This window comes from Furipterus horrens, unplaced genomic scaffold, assembly GCF_987537825.1.
Source record: "Furipterus horrens unplaced genomic scaffold, mFurHor1.1.pri manual_scaffold_3, whole genome shotgun sequence".
Lineage (NCBI taxonomy): Eukaryota > Metazoa > Chordata > Mammalia > Chiroptera > Furipteridae > Furipterus > Furipterus horrens.
The window spans coordinates 5,868,817-5,889,157 of record NW_028327173.1 but is presented as its reverse complement, the minus strand read 5'-3'; the positions used below and the strand labels follow the sequence as shown (position 1 = coordinate 5,889,157).

At 44.2% G+C, this 20,341-nt stretch overlaps 1 protein-coding gene across 7 annotated transcripts in view; it reads right to left on the bottom strand.

Moving 5' to 3' along the window:
* KIF1B (kinesin family member 1B) overlaps positions 1–20,341 on the bottom strand; it is a 132,275-nt gene that overhangs the window by 6,323 nt on the left and 105,611 nt on the right. For all 7 annotated transcript variants that reach the window (XM_090268568.1, XM_090268571.1, XM_090268570.1 and 4 more), the window contains 11 exons: positions 19,690–19,798; positions 17,720–17,786; positions 16,960–17,044; positions 15,695–15,800; positions 6,880–6,994; positions 6,103–6,236; positions 5,241–5,302; positions 3,894–4,039; positions 3,498–3,737; positions 2,446–2,517; positions 1,375–1,496 (listed from right to left, as the gene is read on the bottom strand). In XM_090268568.1, the coding sequence (XP_090124694.1) occupies positions 1,375–1,496; positions 2,446–2,517; positions 3,498–3,737; positions 3,894–4,039; positions 5,241–5,302; positions 6,103–6,236; positions 6,880–6,994; positions 15,695–15,800; positions 16,960–17,044; positions 17,720–17,786; positions 19,690–19,798 (1,258 nt within the window). The remainder of the gene's footprint in view (positions 1–1,374; positions 1,497–2,445; positions 2,518–3,497; positions 3,738–3,893; positions 4,040–5,240; positions 5,303–6,102; positions 6,237–6,879; positions 6,995–15,694; positions 15,801–16,959; positions 17,045–17,719; positions 17,787–19,689; positions 19,799–20,341) is intronic.

Sequence of the window (20,341 nt, the reverse complement as noted above, 5' to 3'; positions counted from 1 at the left end):
GGCCTCGGCGTTAATTCATCCTAGAGCTCATGGCAAGTGCCCACCGATGAAGCACTTTCTCTTGTGGGACAGTATTATGACTCAGACAAGTTGTAGAGTCCCCAGCAAGCACCAAGTGCTAAGACACTTTTTTCTCGTTAAAATGCAACGAATACAGGGCTTGACGAGTTCTGAAGCCAATGAGTACCAAGGTAGGACTGTAATGATGAATTCAACTTGTATCACCCTTCGGAGGTTACAAAAGGAAACTCGCCACTGATGACCACGGAGTAACTCAGTCCCTCCCACTCTAAAGCCCTCTGACAGAAGTCTCTGGAACATGAACTCCATCCCCTTACATTTCTATTTGGTCCCAAGGTCACGCCTAGCACAGTGGTCCTCAGTGTGGTCCCCTGACCAGCAGCATCAGCTGTACCTGGCAACTCATCAGAAATTCAAACCCCCAGGCTGCTGACCCAGATCTATAGGACTGGAAACACGGGGCGGGGTTCAGCCACCTGGGCTTGAACAAGGCTGCCAGGTGATGCACACCAGCGTCTGAGAGCCGCTGCATTAGGGGCTGGCTGAGAAAGAGGGCCAGCGGGGAGCCCCTGCACAACCAGGCGGTGCAGGGCTGCACCTCGCCCTGGACTAGTCCAGGGGTGTTATGCAAGGAGTAATTCCAATGCTCTGCAGCGCTAAATGCCTTACCAGGCCTCGAGTTGGGGTGTGTCTTACAATCGATAGTGTGTCATGTTTTAGTGGCAGTGCTTTTTCTTTCCTAGTGGTACACAGAATAATGTCTTGCAGTCTATGGCATCCTAGAGTTCATCAGATTCCAGGCTGTGGTATGTGCCCCAGCCACACTTTATTGCGTGAGTGCCAGCTGGATAATAGCCAGGTGGGTGTGACAAGGGAGCGCAGTGAGTGGACACGGGCACAGGAGCCTGACAGTGCACTGCTAAGAAGGGACTGGAGTGACGACCTCATGGAACACAGACCAAACCTGGCTCCGTTGTTCTTACCTGCGTATTTCACTGTGTCATCAAAATATATTTTTTCAAAGTAGTTTTGAAATAATTTCCCCCAAGACAGGGCTGCCTGTATCTGGTATGACTGGGGGGCTGATCAGGATGGGAATGGAAGGACAAATGGGCAGGACGGGAATAAGAAGGGGAGCCAACGATTTGGTGCAGAAAGTCAGGAAGATGAGAAATTAAGAGATGTCAGCAGCAGCTCCCCCGTCACTGTGACGGCTAGAAAAGGCTCCCGCGCGTTTCCGACTGCGGCCCCGGGGACGGTGCTGCCCTCAGCTGAGAACCACTGAGCTAGAGGAGAACTGGCGTCGCCCTGGGTTCTTAGATAAGCTTCTCTCAGAGAAATCCAGGTACCTACTTCTGATCCAGGGAGCTGCTTCTGGAGTCTACCAGAGAGGGGCAGGTGGAGGAGGGAGTGAGGGTCGCACTGCTGAAGCTGGACACCGAGGCGTCCCGCCCGATCGGAGAGCTATCAGACAGCTGGAAGAAGAGAACACAGCGGGTGAGATTCAGGGGGAAAAACCTGCCTCTGCGGAAACGAGAGCCTCTGACAACCAGGGGCCTCACTACCATAGACCATCTTCTGCTGCAGGTGACAAGGGCAAACGAGCCTCACGCGTAAGCACCTCACGGCCTGAGCGCCGCCTCAGGCAGGAGGACACTTACCGGGGGCGAGGCGGTCTCTGTGCCGCCACTGCCCCCGCATTAACGGCCCGTCGGTGCGAGCCGGGCCCTTCGAACCGCGGGCACTGCCCCAGGGACATGGCAGGGGCCCTGCCCGCTCAGCTGGCATTCCCAGTGGGGACGGCGGGCAACACGCGTGTTAGGAAGGGCCGGGAAGCAGTAAGTGCTACAGAAAAAAATGGAGCAGGGAAAGGGTTTCGAGTTTAAAGGAGCTGTTGGCTTCACACGGAGTCATTAAGGAGGCATTATTTGAATGGAAAAAGAAAATACATAGGGAACCAGTCATGGCAATATCTGGAAGAAGACTATTCTAGGCAAAGGAACAGCAAAGGTACAAAGACTCCCTAGGCAGGAATGAGCTTCAGGTATCTTCAGAAACAGCAAAAAGGTTAAGATGACTAGACTAGAGTAAATGACCCAGAAGTTCTTTGAAGTGTTCACCTTACTCTTTGTGGAAGGCAACAGGATTTTATGCCACCAAGAACCTCAGGACTTACTGTGCCCTATCACACACTAACATATCATCCCCTACAGGATATTCTCCAAGGGATTCAGGAAAAAGCCAAAATAATTCCCATCCGACAATCCCTCTAAGAGACATGGGTACATACTTCCATCTTCAGAAGTCAGAGTTCTGAAAATCAGATGCAAGAGCAGATATATCGTACACCCTCAAACACCAGGCTACACCCACACCAAGCCGCCCACAAGCAGCGTAAGCCAGGGCAGAGTCTGCACTGCTCACCTTACAGTCGCTGATGCTGCTGTGCACCTGGCTGAACTCCCGGTTGAAAGTGTGGGTGAGAAGCTGCAGGCACTAGGGAAGAGAAAGGGCAGTGTGAGTTTCCGTGGTTCAATGAAGCCCTGACTGCGAGGCGAGAAGGGAAACGTGCCCAAGTCCCACAGTGGAGCTCAGATGCTGCCCGACAGTTCTAGAAATTAACTGAACATATAGCAAGGGAGCCTGTATCTGCCTAATAAAAAAGATAAGTGGGTGGCTAAAAAAGCCATTCTCATATCTATAAAAGTGACTACTGCAACACCATGGCTTGAAATAAGAATGAAATAGCATCCCTTTCATTCCTAATTTGCCCTGGCACTAAAAGGCATTTGATTACTAGAACAAAAAAAGACACGAGATCTCTCTCATTGGCCTCAATGCCCCCTGCCTTTCCCACTACGTCCAGGAGACAAGGAGTGCCAATTCTAACTCCCAAATATCTCTAGCATGATCCTCCTTCCTCTTCATCCCACATACCCGTCTTAGATTAAAACCTTTATCATTTCTCATCTAGTTTTTCTGCCTCTGGTCTGTATCTATACCACAAACCCACCCTCTTTAACGCTGCCAGACAAGTCTTTCTAAAACATAAATACCTGCTTAAAATACTTGCACATTACTCCAAGGCACTGGAACCTCTTTAGCATGGTACACACTTTTCACGATGCCCTGGCCCACCCTGCTAACTTCATCTCTGGTCCCCCCCAGGATTCCCGCACCCTGATTGTACAGGACAGCTGGCTCCCTCCTTGTGCAGCCTTCCAAGGTCAGTTCCCAAGTGCCTCTGTGGAGGCCTCTCCTCTGGCTCCCACAGCACCTAGACATACACCTCTATCATATGCTTGTCACCCCTTGCCTATAAGCTCATTAGGGTAGAAACTGAGTTTTACTTATTTCCATGTTCATAGTTCACGCAGGCCGTGAAACAGAGGCCCGTCAGGAAAGATGAAATGGAACCGAGAGACCAGCTAAGAGTCTCCCTGGGAAAGCGCTCCGCCAGGGGGAGGGGTGCGCACCTTGGTGGCCAGCTCTTTCTCTCGGTCCACGAGGCTTTCAATGTCTGCAGAGTCGTAGCCACTGCTCTCACTGGGTGTGACGGCGCTTTCAAAGGTGGTGGTGGAGATCTGCGAGGAGATGCTGGTGGAGGTGCTGAGCGTGCCGCTGCTCAGGCTGGGGGACAACGAGTCGCTCAGGGATTTCGGGATGCTGTCGTCAAGCCTCTCGCGCAGCAGCAAGAAGTGGCGGGTTTTCTCCACCTACGAACGACACCGTTGCCTCAGCAAACACAAAGCTCGTTAGCGCTTCGGTAAGTACAGCATGAGATGCCTCATCGTGATCGGAACTGAAAAGCCAGGATCACACAGAGGCGGGGCCTGGACATCGGGTACTTGGGGACTCTGGCCCTCGGCTACCTCGTGTAGGAGCTCCAGCTTCTCCAGCTCCCACTGGTGCTCGAGGATGAGGCTGTCTCCGCGGGGCCGCCAGCCTGCCAAGTTCTCTTCTCCCCGCACATATGCCACGGACGTGTCCAAGACTTTTCTTCTCCTCCTCTGCATGCCTGAGACAAGAGGAAACAACTTTTTTCAGAAAAACACGGTTCCAATTTTACCTCAAAATGAAAAAACAATTCATATACACAGTGACCTAAGATAGATTGGGCCTTGGAATACATGGGATTTTGTTAATAACAATCCTTTTCCTTTTCCCCAGAGCAACGCTGAACTTCTTTTAAAACTGAGTTTTATATTTCTTATGTAATTATGAAAACTGCAATGCAACTTGAGAAGAAGTTACTATGTTAAGGGGAAATACAGAGATTAAACAGTCTGTACACTATGGTGCCAAATGTATAAAAATATGCCTGTAGGAAGACAGTGGGAAGGGACTGAACACATGCATGTAGATGCACAGCCACATTTCAGCAGTTCGGTCACAATGGTGGGTGACAGCTGGCTATAACCCCCATCACCTCCCATGAATTTTAAAAAATGTTAAAAGTGTTTTTATATATAAAAGCCATGAATTTATATTAATTAAAACAAAACAAAACAAAAAACCCTCAAGAAACTCCCTGGACACTATAACTAGTTGCTTTTGGGACTCTAATTCATACTCCAACTCTTCTTTTTTGTAAAATCTAAATCTTACCTGTGAGCCCTGACCTTTTTCCATGTATGTTTTTTAAAATGGTTCAAACTCATATTAACCAAATGTTTTTGTAAAAACCCTGACTTTTGTCCATGTCCCAGTTTACAAACATAAAAATCCAAAGTGCTGCTTAAGGCCACCAAGCTGAAGGAAAAGACGTCCACAGAGACATCAAAAAGGACAGAAACAAGTTCAACTTGATTTGTCTTCTAGAGCTCAGGAAGTTCAAATTCTACTTTGACGGCACCTATATAGTGAAACCGCCAAATTACCTTTGGGGCTAAGGTGGACAGTGAAACAGTCATGAAGTTTCCCAAGCCAAATTCATTCTAATACACTTGAATTTTTAAATAATATTCCAGAGCCCAGTAAACATTTTGTTTGATAAAGTTTTTGTAACTATATTGCACGTCATAAACCAAAGTGTTATAACTCAGAAAAAGATAACTCCCAGCACAAAAAATCTGACTTGTAAAATATGCCTGGTTTCTTAAATAGTTTATATCTATCCTACCTGGGTAGGGTAGATTTTTGACGTATGCAAAGACATTTTTGACGTATCCAAACATATGCGAAGACAATTACCATGTTCCCCAACCATACGATCTTACCTGGACTACCTGTGTCTGCCATTTTGCATAAACTGAGTTCATAAATTCCAGTGACTCGATTGCTATTTGAATTAAAGCAAACAATTATTCAGTATCTCACAGCACAGGAACAGGAAAATCTCAATTCTTTCTAAGTAAAACAATGTCTCCTCTGTAAGGACTGCAACCCACCCTCAAATATAAGTATCTCATTTATTTCTTTTCCTATTCTGAACTTAAGAAGTATATATATTTTCCTACAAGGAGTCTGTTTTCATCTCAATCTTTTGAACATTTTAATTTTAGTATGATAAAGTTGAATGATAAAAAGACAGTTTATAATATAAATATAAAAATTAAAAATGTGCCTTTTCTTACTTCAAGAGAGAAGAGGGGGAAGTCCAACTAGAATAAAGTGATAAACATCAAACTTTGGGGAGTGCAATTAGGAAAGGGTACTGAATCTTCTATTATATTAGTAATACTTATATTCTATGCTGGGTGGTGATGCATAGGTATTTACCATAGTATTCTTGATATATTTTTGTATATCTTAAGTATGAGTAAATGTTTAAAAGAAGAAAAATCTCAATGGTAATCTGTTAGAATGGTGACATTCTGTTATAAAATAAATTCAGTCCATGCAAACTATTTTAGAAGTGTTCACAATGCAATGTTCCTTCCTGCCTGCCTTCCTTCACTCATTCATTCATTAATATTTTACTGAACGCCAACATTCAAGTTGCTGCATTCCAGGTGTCCGTGCTATAGTGGCTTACAGGTTGTAAATTACCCCTGAAACAGCAAGCGCGGAACACCTAGGGCTCTGCTGCTCCTTTACGGGGCAAACCAAATGGAAGCCAAACTTGTCTCAAAGACTTACGAGTCTGGGGACTTGGAGTAGCCACTGCCAAAGAGGCTGCGCAGAGACCGTGGGGGCGAGATCCTGGCGTCCCGGGGATAGAAGACCATACACACGTCCTTGGTGATGACAGCCGGCTGGATGCAATGATCCAGCTGAAAGCAGACAGAAGTAGGCTCCGTAAGATGCAGAGGGAGCATCTGCCACAGGCGTCTGTGCATCTCCACATTTGGAATGCTGGTCCCAGATGTGGGGACTGGAGGATTTCAGCTCTACCAATTGTTTCAATAGCAGCATCTGGCTAATATGTGTTACTTAAGCACTGTTCTAAACCCTCTTACATGACATCACAACAACTTTCTGAGGTAAATGCTATTATTGTTCCAGCTTAAGAAATGAGGAAACTGAGGCACAGGGAGATCAAAGTCACTTGACCAAGAATACAAAGACCCTAAGTGGCATCACGGGGATTCAGAATCTGTGTTGTTAACCACTATTAGGCTCTGTTCACAACTACAAAAGCAGGAGGTGAAGTTTTCTTAAAATCATACACTCTTTGAAAAATGGTGATTAGGCTACTCAAGCTCTAAGAAAAGTCACGTGACTTTTTGATTAAATAGAGACTAGGAACAGATCTAATATAATCAGAGCATTCAGCAAAATATAATAAAATAAATAACTGTGGGTTGTGAAGGGAGAAAGGGTATCAGTGGGATCTTTCCTACCCAATTCCTGCGGTAGCCTGCCTGTTGTTCAGGGCTGCCTGTCGGGAGCAACTCAAATTCTGGGTCTCCTCACCTCTAAGTAGGCCGACAAGGTCATGTAGATCTTCTCCCCATAGGGTGTCACTCGGTTGAGAAGGAGGGAGTTATGGAGGGAGCTGTCCCACACGGCCTCAAAACGGTAGAAGGTCCTAAGGTCAGAAAGGCAAGAGGGAGTCATCCAAAAGAAGCTGAATTGACCTTAGTCCAGGCACTGTCAACTGTCAGCAATATTACAGAATCCTATGGCAATCAACACTTTCAATTTATTGAAATCTAACAGCAGAGTGGAACCTTTACCTCCTGGGAGAAAAGGGTAGCTTCCCCCTCCTCTTGCCCCCACCCATCATCAAGGGCACTTAGCTATGCTATATATTTTTTGAATGAGTCTGCTTCTCCTCTCCAAAGGGATTAAGATGAAAAGGGTAAGTGAGTACGGACAGAAACCAAAGGAAGAAAGCAAGGCTAAGTACTCTCATCTGTCAGTCAAGAGCAGGAAGCAAATACTCGGTAATTTGTAAGTTGCAGTCTTCATATCACAATCCAGTCCTGCTGAGCCTCAGAAATGTCAAAACATATCTGGGAGAATTCACGAAGGAAACAGTATAGACAGCTTTGTTTTAAATAAAAGAATAAGGTTATCCTTAGCCGACATTTCAGTAAATGATTTTTAACACCAAAGCTAGCCAACTACTATTTGTCAGTTTTCCCAAAAAATTCACTTGAAAGTCAATCTTACATTTAAATAACTAGAAGCTTGATTTAATAGCTACCTTAACTTTTTAAAAGTTGTTCTAACAGCTTTCTTTTTTGCCACGGGTAAAACAACACAGACCCTGACTGACATGAACCCTCCGGTCCAGCACATCTCATCCGAAGCACCGGACTGAGTAGCAGCAGTGTTACAAATCAGCTTCCAGCACTACGCAGGCTGCTGCTCAGACCCTGTAACGAGCACTGGGGAAGACAACCCAGCAGAGTGGGTTTCCCTCCACCACTAGCTCGCTCTCTGTGTACTGCACCTCGCCGGACTCAGCAAGTCTGAAGGACACCTGTTCCCTGACCCACACCTTCCCCCTGACTCCTTCCCACTGGTGCTGTCGGTCCCAGATTTCCTATGACAAATAGCTGGCATATTTTACCCCTAACCTGCTCCCATGCTTCTTTCTCTAGACACGATCACAGAGAAAATACACCTCTAAAAGAACTCCTTAACCACACCCCGTCCTCCAAGTGCCAATGCATGAAGCTTGATCATTTCAGATTGTAGCCGCTTCTAGATCAAAGTCTTCTTGAAGTACTTGATACTCGGTCAAACATCTCGTTTTTCAGGCAACATGTACGGGTCAAGAAAACTCTCTACAAGGCCACCAAAGGAATAGAGACACAACTAACAAGACAAAGACGGAGAAAACAACCAAGAAACCCAACTAGCAACTGTGACAGAGGACGATGGAAGCCCTTCCTTGGCTCCTGAGCTCACCGGACTCAGGAGAGAATCCTTTATGCATCCACAAAGCTCTGTTTAGATCAAATCTTCACTTTAATTTGGTTTGAGAAAAATTCAATATTGGATGGCAATTCCCACTCCTTCAGTGGAAGCCACTGAGGGCTCTGTCGCCTTCAGACTGCTCTTTTGTGGCGTCCCTGTTTGTGGAGGTGGAATGGGGACTACCTGACCCATCATCAGGTCTGGATACACCCATGCTGAAGGGGAAGGAGTCCCTCCTTCTTAGAGGGAGGGCATTTATTAATGTGGAGACTCTTGGCAGACACTCCTCTCACTGCTGCCTGAAATCTGAAACCATAATTTGGCACCTCTCAGTGCCATAATTTAGGTTTCATGACTTTTTTAAGTGAGGCAAATGTTTAAAATTTGTGTAAGAAAACCTCTTCACATTTTTGTTTTCAGGTTTTCCCTTAACCTAAGGAGAAAATTGCACTGGTAGAAACTTGGCTAACATAAAAGAATTTCTTAAAAATTGATTTGAGACGAAGGGGAAGAGGGTGGGGGAGGGGAAAGGGGATGAGAGAGCAACAATTTGCTGTCCCATTTACTGATGCATCATTGGTTAATTCCTGTACGTGCCCTGACTGGGGATCACACCCACACCCTAATGTATGGGGACGATGCTCTGACCAACTGAGCTACCCAGCCACGGCCCATAAAGGAATTGATTCCACTAAAATCTTGTATTGCAGGAGGGGGTGGGGTGGTCTCTTTTTTGTTTGGTGCTTAGGAGTTACTGCAGCACATCCTTTTGGAATACCGACCAGAGGTGGCAATTCTTCAGAATGGTTGTAAAAAATACAATCAAAACTAGTAAGAAATGTCAACTGAATCAGCTAGCAAGAGAATTTAGAGTTAGAAACAGGGCAGAATCCTGACATGTTTTCCTGTACGGCTCTTATCATGGTTAGAAAATGATCTCAAATGGATTTCTCAAATGTCTGAACAATGGTTGTGTGTATGTATCTTTTTAAAAAAAACATTAAAATGTTTTAGGCCATATTGTTATGTATCACTTTTTTCTTCCCTAAATTGAAGAGAAAGACGGGAAAATGTTCCTTCACTATTTTTTCCTATTCAAAAGAAGAAAATAGATGAAACAAGCAACTCTGACAGGAGAAAAGTTTAACAATAAAAATAATTCTCACAGACTCAGCTACCCAAATAGCTCAACTGGTCTCTACTACCATGTAGGACAAAAACAAAGAAAAAAGTTAACAATTGTACAAAGCTATATATAGAACAACAAACCTTTTGAGCTTTGACAGAGAAAACAAAGAGAAGAGAAAACAAAGCCTGAGATTCTTTATGAAATGAGGAAAGTAACATTCTATTCTGTAATGTAGAAGGGGAAATTCAGATGGACACAAGAATAAAATGGACAAGTTTAGTAGATGGAATGATAAAATAATGAAGAATTCTATAAATTCTTTAAGAAGCTACATGTGAAATTCTATACACATTAAAAAGTCCAGGGCACAACAGGTGCAGAACAGTCTTTCTCTATTCCAGGTGCGCTTAGGTTTGCGTGGGGAAAACACTAAGTTAAAACAGCAGCCAAAGCAACACAAGACATAAAGCATTCTCATAAACTAGAAACTCTATGTGCAAAAAAGCGAACAGAAAATACCTAGGAATATCCTTATCAAGAAAGAGCAGGCAAAAACAGAAAAAGCTTTTGTTAGTGCAGCAAAAGGAAAAAAAGGGAAAGAGAGAAAAGCAGAAGAGAAGAAAATATTCAAAAAAGACAAATTTGCTGTTAAGCAAAGTGAATTTGAGTGGACAATTAGCAGAGAACTCCATGGGACCCAGCTTATAGAGGGATCACCATGCCGTGGTCCCTCTCCTGAGACAGTCAATTACATAAGATGCTGGGCCTCGGAGGGAATATGGACACCGACTCTACTGACGTCCCTTGCGGAGGGGACTGAGTATTGGAAATGGTAGGAAGCTGCTGTGGATTAAGGGGAAACAAGTCAGTCAGGTAAGTAACATAACTGTAGGACTTGGAAGAAAAGGAGTGATGGCCCTTTTCAGTCACACGCCACTATCGATGTACCAGAGAAGCCCTATAACATACATACATAAGACACCCAAACTGGAGTTCTGTAAGTTCAATGGTAAGCATTGAACCCTAGGCAAACAGAATGAAAGTTCTCTTAACCAACCTCCATTTAGTAACATACCACATTGACTTACGTTCTCCATGTCCCTAAAATGTAGGGACTGATGTCCATATCTCATTCAACATTTAAAACTGGAGATATTTCTCATATATCCAGACTATTTGATCCCAAGAGGTGAGCGGCAAGCTTAGCATGTTTCAGTAATATTTCGTCCCAAACCTGTTTATGCAGTTATATTTGTTAATATAATCTAATTTAATTAAGTACTGGACAAATCAATGAGACATGAGAGGGAAAAAGAAGTTTTGTTCAGTGTGGATCAAAACCAAGTAAAAAAATCAGTTGACCATTTAAAAAAGATTTGATAGTGGTCAGTTGGGTAAAAAAACAGTTGTTAAGTGTGGGTAAGATCAATGTAAAAGGGGAAATAATAAAAATTTTAATGATAAGTGATAAAAAGTTGAAAAGATTTGGAACTTAGATTTTTAAAAAATTATATTTTATTGATTATGCTATAACAATTGTCCTAAATTTCCCTCCTTCCCCCTCTTCCACCCAGCACCCGCCCCCCCCATTGTTCATGTCCACGGATCATGCGTATTAAGTTCTTTGGCTGCTCCATTTCCTACACTGTACTTTACATCCCAAGCCCTGGCTGGTTTGGCTCAGTGGATTGAGCGTCGGCCTGCGAGCTAAGTGTCGCTGGTTCGATCTTCCAGTCAGGGCACATCAGAGAAGGAAAACTCTGACTCCAAAAAACCTCCGCTGCCTTGCGGCATACCTCTTTAGGGGAAAGGCTAAGGGAGTAAACCCCGACAGAAAATCCGGAGCCGGAGTCCCTAAGGCGGTTTGACGTTGTAGTCAACACCGGCAACTCCTGCGGCGCACCTGAAGCCAAGCTGTATTGACTCCGTCTTTCCCTTGGACCCTTCAGCTGCGAAGAGAGGGGGGGTCTGCTGCATGGGCAACAGCAGACCCTCCATATCACCCTGCCCAGGCTCTGTAGCTTCAGCTTCACTGGAGAGGACACTCCAGCATCATCGCAAGATGTCGATTCAACACGGGAGGAGACAGATACCGTGTCACTCCCGAGTCGGACTGCACAGCCATTCTCGGCGGTGCAGATAGACTCTTAAGAAGTTACACCATCGTCTCTCGAGACGGACGGCTGCCGACGACGACGACGACGACGACTTTACATCCCATGGCTATTCTGTGACTACCTATTTGTGCTTCTTAATCCCCTCATCTCTTCACCCCTTCCCCCATACCCCGCCCCCCCATCTGGCAACCATCAAAACGTTCTCCACATCCATGATTCTGTCCCTGTTCTCCTTGTATGCTTAGTTTGTTTTTTAGATTCAATAGTTGATAGATATGCATTTACTGCCATTTTCTTGTTCATAGTTTTGATCTTCTTTTTCTTAAACATGCCCCTTTAACATTTCATATAATGATGGCTTGGTGTTAATGAACTCTTTTTTTTTTTTTTTCCTCATCTGGGAAGCTCGTTATCTGCCCTTCGATTCTAAGTGATAGCTTTGCTGTTGGGTAGAGCAATCTTGGCTACAAGTCCCTACTTTCCATGACTTTGAGTATTTCTTGCCAATCTCTTCTAGCCTGCCAAGTTTCTTTTGAGAAATCAGCTGACAGTCTTACGGGAACTCCCCTGTAGGTAACTAATTGTTTTTCTCTTGCTGCTTTTAAGATTCTCTCTTTATCTTTAACTTTTGGCATTTTAATTATGATGTGTCTTGGTGTGGGCCTCTTTGCATCCATCTTGTTTGGGACTCTGTGTTTCCTGGACTTGCATGTCTAATTCCTTCACCAAAATAGGGAAGTTTTCTTTTATTATTTTGCCAAATAGATTTCCCATTTTCTGCTCTTTTTCTTCTCTTTCTGGCCCCCCTATGATGCTAATGTTGGACCTCTTGAAGTTGTCCTAGAGGCTGCTTATACTATCCTCTTTCTTTTGGATTTCTTCTTCTTGTCCTGATTGGTTGTTTCTTGCTTATCTTCCAAATCACTGATTTGATTCTCGGCTTCATTCACTCTACTGTTATTTCACTATAAATGGTTCTTTATTTCAATTAGTGTATCCTTCATTTCTGACTGGATCTTTTTTATGCTGTTGAGGTCCTCACTAAGTTCTCTAAGCATCCTTATATCCAGTGTTTTGAACTCTGCATCTGACAGATTGCTTATTTCCATTTTGTTTAGTTCTTTTTCTGGAGTTTTGATCTGTTCTTTCACTTGGGCCAGGTTTCTTTGGCCCCTCAGTTTGGCAGCCTCCCTGTGTATTAGGTAGAGCTGCTTTGACTCCGTGTCTTGGTAGAGTGGCTTAATGTAGTAGGTGTCCTGTAGGGCGCAGTGGCACAGCCTCCCCTGTCACCCAAGCTCGGTACTCGATGTGTGGCTTTCATGTGGGCTGAGTACACCCTCCTCTTGTAGTTGAGCCTTGGTTGCTATTGGCAGGTCAAGGGCAGGGATTTACCCAGACCAGTCAGCTGCAAGGACTGGCTATGACCACTGACCACCAACCACTGCCCTCCATGGAGTATCAGCTGTGCAGGGGCAGGGTGGTGGTATTCTGATGTGGTCTACAGCTGTCCACTGGGGGTGCAGGCCCTGGGGTTTCCCAGGTGGTGCAGGCCAAGGTCAGCCCCCACCTCTGTTCTGCCTGGAGCCACCCTGCAGGAGCTATAAAGCAGTCTGAGATGGCTGCCACTTGTGGTGGGCCTGGGGATTCCCAGGCAAAGCCAAGCTGTGAATCTAGGCTGGCTGCCACGAGTGCTGGGCTTGGGGCTACTTAGCTAGAGGTACAGGGGTGCTGAGGGCGCACTGATACCGGTTGCTGCTTGTTTGATAGAATTTAGGAAGTTGTGAAGTACAACCCCAACCAGCTATTAACAAAAGTCAGCGTTAACAGTTGGGGTAGGCCCGTCAGTTGGGTAGGATGGAGTCTCAGGGCATCTCTAGGGTGGGGCAAACAGTGTGAGCCGGGTTGATGGAGTCTCTGATAAAGCACTCGCCTGCTGGTTCTGTGGCTCTGTTGAGGGAGGGCTCTGAAAAGGGGACAATTGACTCTACCTGCCTTCCTGTCTAGGAGAAAACTGTCCTCCAGCTCCGGCCTCGATGCCAGACACCTCAGTTCCTCTCTGTAGGCCACTGGTGCCTTTCAAGCTGCTACCCCAGTGCTAGAGCTCCGAGGGAGTGAGTCTTACTGTAAGTCCCTATGTCGGTTCTTTAAGGGGAAACTTCTTGGGACTCTAGCAGTTTCTACTACTGACTCGACCCCCACTGGTTTGTGCAGCCAGAAGTTGTGGGAACTTGCCTTCCTGGCACTGCACCCCTGGGCTGGGGGGCTTGGTGTGGGGCTGTGACTCCTCACTCCCAAGCTATCCCTCCCAAATTGTTATCCACCCCACATGGGTGTGGGGCCAGCCCGTTCTACCTCTGCGTCCCTACCAGCCTGGATGGACGCAGTTTCTTTAATTCCATAGTTGTCAGACTTCCACTCAACTCGATTTCTGGTGGTTCTAACTGATGGTTGTTCTATAGTTTAGTTGTAATTCTGACGTGTTGTGCAAGGAGGTGAGCCATGTTTACTTATGCCGCCATCTTGACCAGAAGTCAGCACTAAGATTTTCTTCACAGGTTTCCAGTTCTTGCTTCACTAAATTGAAAAATCATAGATGAAGAAGTATGGGTGTGGTTTTCCAAGACAATCCGAGGCCCAATACATGCGCCTACAGTTGAAGAAAAGGCCTTGGCCCGACAGCAAGAGCTTGACACATTAATGTATATTTAGATAGTTTAAATTAAAACAAAAATATTTAAGGCGTGTACCTTTTCATTATTCTTGACTTTAGTCAACTTTTTTGATTAGCTCTTAGCTTCTATTGTGAAAAATAAGCTGCTTTTGACAAAGCTCTCTCCTACAGCATCTGACTTGCTGCTGGACATGAAACAAAGGATTTTTGAAGATTATTTTAATGTAGGCAAGTTCAGCACAACCAGCATTTCAACCTCCCATCACCTTTCCCTGTGTATTTTACCAGGTACCCTAGGGAAATTTAAGATACACTTCTGATAGCTGCAAAGAAAATGTGGTGAGTGCCGCTGAATATCTGCTGTGACTGTCCAGCAGGACTCAGAAGACTACGTGGAGTTAAGGCTGCCTTTAGAGAGTGCTGTTGTTCAAGGTTCTGCCCAGGAACAGGCCAGGGAGGGTCGATGCTCCCTTCCTCGCTTCTGCCGCTCATCCTCATACACACACTCTCTCTCAAACCCAGTGCTCTCCTTCGGCGGCCCCTGCCTGCAACTCCTAACAGGCAAAAAGCAGGTGCTTATTTCTTTTTTCTCCTTCCTATGCAAAACTATGACACAGGAGACAATGGTAAAAAATTAATCCTGGCCCAAACTTTTAATTCTGTCCTTCCCTAGGTCTTTACCCCTCTCCTTCCTAATGTAGCTGTGAGCAAGTGCTTCAGGAGCGCATAGGCACGGAGAAGCCCTGAAATGCAAAGGCGGAGCCCTAAGCCCGCATTAGGGCACACGTGCTTCCGTCCCAGCCCTTACCTGCGTAATGAAAGGGACCTCTGCACGCAATGGCAGAGCTCCTTTCCTGGGGAGGTAAGAGGGCCCAGCAGATGATTTCCATTCTGACAAGGGCAAGTGGAATGCTTATGTCTGTCATCAGTTGATTATAAAATGGAATTTTAAGGAAAACTAATTTAAAATTAAAAGGCAGCCTATACTGGCAGCAGCAATAACCACACACAAGAGGGTTCACCACACCCGAGAGGTCATGTTCCCAGGACGCTTAGGACTGAGAGAACTTTCTCCACAGCAATCACTTCACAGGAAAACTTTTAGTCTTAGCAGTAATTAATTTGTACTTTTTACACCACTGGAGAGCACACTGAGTTTTTGTTTTCTGCTTTTTCTTTCACTGCGTTACATCTACTCCACACAGGACAGAACATTTCCATTCTGTGAGGGCCACTAATCACACACACACACACACACACACCTCCCATTATTTATGTACTTATTTTTGAGGAGCAAGGGGGGCAGGGAAGAAATAGGAATTTTGAAGCGAGAAGGGAATCAGTTTCTTCACCTAAAGGGCATTCACTAATGAACACGCAATCAGATGGTGTACCAGCCAGCCCCCACAGGGCTGATGCATCGCGCTCCTTAGGGTGCCCCACCTGCTGGAGTTGTGGGAGGACTTCAGGTACTTGGCAGAGATGATATTCAGGGAGAGGATGGCGTCCACTGCAGCTTCATCCACCTCAGCCTTATTCCTAATCCGGCCTAAAAGAAACAAAGAAACCAGAACATGGGTATATTTAAAAAAGAAAACATCTCTTCTGTTTTATGTAATAATTTTCCATAGAAGTATTAATTTTGAAAAAGCTTGGAAACCACTGTCCCAGACAGAAGAGAGTGTAATTTTCCTTCCAGAGGTTCTTAGTCTGGTCTACAGACACCCAAAGGGGTCTATGAATAGAATTCAAAATGTCCATGAACCTGACTAGGAAAAAAATTCCAACTTTATTTTCATGAACCTCTAACTGAAATTCAGCATTTCCTTCCATCATGAAGGGAGGGGACAAAACACAGGAGACTCAGCAGTACCTATAACTCCATCCCCAGTAGAGATCACAGATGCTTTCATAACATAGTAATGTAAAATATCTTCACATTCATCACTATTTTGAACAACAGAAATTCAATCCACTGCTTACTTAATATATCAATAAAGAAGAGCTTAGGTTACAATTTTTTTTTAGTATTTTAACCATTCTATTTCAACATTATTAGTTCGCCGTGTAATCTTAAATACTTTATTTTCTACATTTAAAACCGTAATTCTGAGGCGTCAGCACCGCCAAATGGTGGAAGGCAAGAGAAGGCTCAGAACCCCTGCCACACCATTCTAAAGCTCACACTGTTCAGCCAGTGTTTTCCTCTCACTACACCTAAGCTGAATTTCTCCACTCTACCTATGGGTTGCTAGCCATTTGCACATCAGACATAGTCCTGACTTTCTTACTTTAAATGTTTCCACATGGAAAACAAAACAAATCCCCTCTTAATTTCTCTGGAACGTATTCAGATCTTCTCCCACAAAACTAATCCAGGCCTCCCGGATCCTTTGTGCTGTGAACTTTCTTATCACAGATTTTTCTCACTTATTCTCATTTTGGTACTTACGCATCAAACTGCTTTGCACATATGTATGTTACCTCTTCAATGAGCAGAGACTTCTGGCACAAAACCATTCCCCAGTAACTGAGTAAAATAATGGCTGAACAACGCATCCCTAATGATGGAGCTGAGAACAAGGAGTAGTTTCAACCTCATGGCCTCTGTATTCTCCAGTACAGTCTCACACAGTCCCTGGGCTCCAAGCAGGAGCAATGCCATCTCTAAAAAGCCTGGTTCCGTCCTTGGAACGAAATGTACTCACCTACCACCAGTTCACGAACATCTTTCCAATGGAGCTCACTTCCCTTCTCATGGATAATGGTCACTGTGATCCTCCGCTGGATACCCTAGGTAACGGAGCAGAGTTGCGTTTTAGCTAGAACAAACTAGTATTTCCTCCTGTTTGTTGTTTTCAGGATTATTTGGTGTAGGGATGGGCAGGAAAGAGAGGTAAAGAGAGAGAGTGGAAATATGCTGTCCACAGTGTTATTCTAAACAACAGGACATAGGCCTGGGACTGAGGAAGAGCCAGGTTCTGCTATGGCTTTAAGAACAGATGCCCGGACCGTACGTCCCAGAGTATGAGACTCCCAGCTCCTCTGCCTGCAGCTGCATTCCTACATTTCACGGCCAGATTTTCCGTCCACTGAAACCTTCATCTTCTATCCTCATTAAGAACTTTTGGTTGTGAAAGCAGTTTCTAAACATCACGAAATGAAAATTATATAAAACGATATGGAAGCTGAATAAATTATAGTAAATTAAAGAAGCAAAATCTTTACCCAAAATAGCTCTTCTTTGTATTTACACATAAAAGCAAAGGTATGCATAAGCCAAGGTCTGAAGAAGAAACATTAAAAGCAAACATACAAAAAAAGAAAACAAAGAACAGGACAATGTTTCCCCACTTTCAAATCTCTTAGAAATAAAGAGAAAAAGCAGATATTCAGAGTTATATTTCTTATTCAAAATTCTTTTCTTTGCGTTTCATTCTAGGTCCCCTTTTGCTCCCTTATTAGTACCTGGTGAAGCAAGAACATCCCCTGGCAGGGCAAGCCTGCTGTGTGGTCAACCACAGCTGGGATGTACCTATAAAAACAGAAAAGCAAGAGAAAGAAATCAGAATGTTCACACTGACCAGAGCTACACACCCACAAGGTCTGCCCCCAGTGGTCTCCGTTTTTCTAAACTCTGCCCCATGTCTTTCTCACCATCTGGGCATTTAATCGCAAGGTCACTGCATCTAGTAAGCCTTTCTACATATCTGTGTCTCTTCATCCTTGCTAGACTGAAGTGCTCAGGGGACAGTAATGTCTTTTGCTCCATCCCAGCCCCTTGTGTAACAGATTTCCCATAGATAATGCGCAACTGCAATGGCAAGTGGGAGGAGATAAGAGATCATTTCAGATTCTAAAGCATTTTACAAGAATTAGAAAGAAATGAATTCAGGAGAAATCATTAGTATAACTAACTCTCTCTCATAATGCAACTTATAATCACAGTTTAGATCCGTCTACGCAAAGTCACATTCCTTAGAGCAATGTCTCTGAGCACTGCAGACAGGACTGACAGAGCCACCCCTCACACACAGTAGGCACTCAATAACTGTCTCACGGAGAGGAGCATAATGGTGGCGGCACTCGGCATTATACAACACAAAGAGGATCATCAGGATAACATTCATCCCCTACCCTCTACATTAACTAATAGAGGCCCTTGACTCTGTTTCAGGAGGAAAACCTTTTTTGTGTTTTCCCAAAAGCATTTTAGAAATAACTAGAAGTGATAATTACATTCACCCCTTCCTCTAACATAGCTCAGCTGATACAGAGAAAGTAAGCTGATGCTGACCCCTCTGACTAGAACAAGGTCTTCAGCTGGGGGTGATTTTGTTCCCTAGGGCACTGGTCCCGATACTTGGCAATGTTCGAAGATGTTTCTGGTTGTTACAGCTGAAGGGGAGGTGCTACTGGCATAAAGTGGGTAGAAGCCAGGGTTGTGGCTAAATATTCTACAATGCACAGGAAACCCCTGACAACAGAATTATCTGGCCCCAAATAGCGCCAAGGTTGAGAAATCTTGGTCTAGGTAAACACTCAGTGAGATTATTAATGCAAGTCTTGACAATATTATGTGCAAAATGCTTTTGACTCCCTTTGCTTTGTTGCTGATAAAACCCACTAGGTAGGTTGTCTTCCCTCCTGACAAAGTGCCAGTCACCATGATCTTGCTGTTGCTAACAAGAAGGTGAATTATTATACTAAGTACTGGGTTGGCCAAAAATCCATTTAGTTTTTTTCTGTAAAATAAAAGACATATTTTTCATTTTTAAGAATTACTTTATTGATTTGGATATTTTGAATATATCGGCTATCTCCTACTATTGGCTTCTAGTGGGTAGAGACCAGGGGTGCTGCTAAACATCTTCCAATGCCTAAGACAGCCCTGCAGCAAACCACTTTTGACTCATTCAGTCAGTCACAGCACCTTCTCCATACACCGCACAAATCTTTTTTTTTGGTGTTTCAGTTGTGTTTTTTGCCTTTCTTGAAATAATAAAGCATAATATGCGGAAAATGTTATCTTTTCCCTTCTTCAATATTAAAATGGATGCACAAAAATTCACCAATTTTGATTAAGTTCTTTTTTCTAATGCACACTGGTATGACAGCTGTCACAATACAATCTAACAAAATTGTTTTTGAATGAAGTTAAGGACAACTAAGCACTACTAGAGCCATAGTATGGAAAAAACTAAATGGACTTTTTGGCCAACCCTATAGTCAGTTCTCTGACAACCATCTAATTCGAAGAATAATATTAAGACCAATAAAATTCAATTCAAAACTGAATTTGACAATGACAATGATTCATGAACCTGAATATAAGAGAGATTCAAAATTACATTTCCTAATTTTGAAAAACTTTGTTTTTTCTTTAAAAAACAAAACAAAACTTTCCTTTAATTAAAAGTTTAGGAAGTTGGACTTACTCTCCTGTAGACTCCAGTTCACTGATCTCAAACCAAACCAGGAGATCATACTTGCTCATGCTCTGGCCAAGGCTGGTTTTGCTCATGGTGTTTAACTTGGTGGCTGGAACTTTTAAAAGTTTTAGAAAAAGTCAAAATCTGATCCAAGTCTATTCAGTAAAAGTATGTACTTCTCGAATGTCAGTCTTCAAGGGCACATTTGGGAAAGGCAGCAAGAGCCAGGGGACAGATTTCAATGCAGAAGAAAGACCCAGAGAAACTTCAATATCAGCTGTGTCAGAACCTCTAAATTCGGAGAAACAGGGAAGTGGAGGCTCAGTCGCTTTCTCTCAACAACTGTATCCAACAATAAGAAAACAGGTTTCGTGCAGAGTGAACGTGCTCACAAAACCACTGAAAACCTTTACTCTCTCGCAGGGCCCTGTATGTCACAGCTGGGATAAGGGAGGACAGACCCATCCTCCAACCCAGCGGTTCCTGAACCTCCCATCCACGAGAATCACTGGGTGTACTGAAGATGGCAAAGCCCAGGCCACACCCCAGGACAATTAAATCACAATCTCTAAGGTTGGAACTCAGTCCCCTGAAAGGTTTAAAACTCCCCAGGTGATTCCAATGTGCAGACAAGTTTGGGAACCATGGGTATTGACCT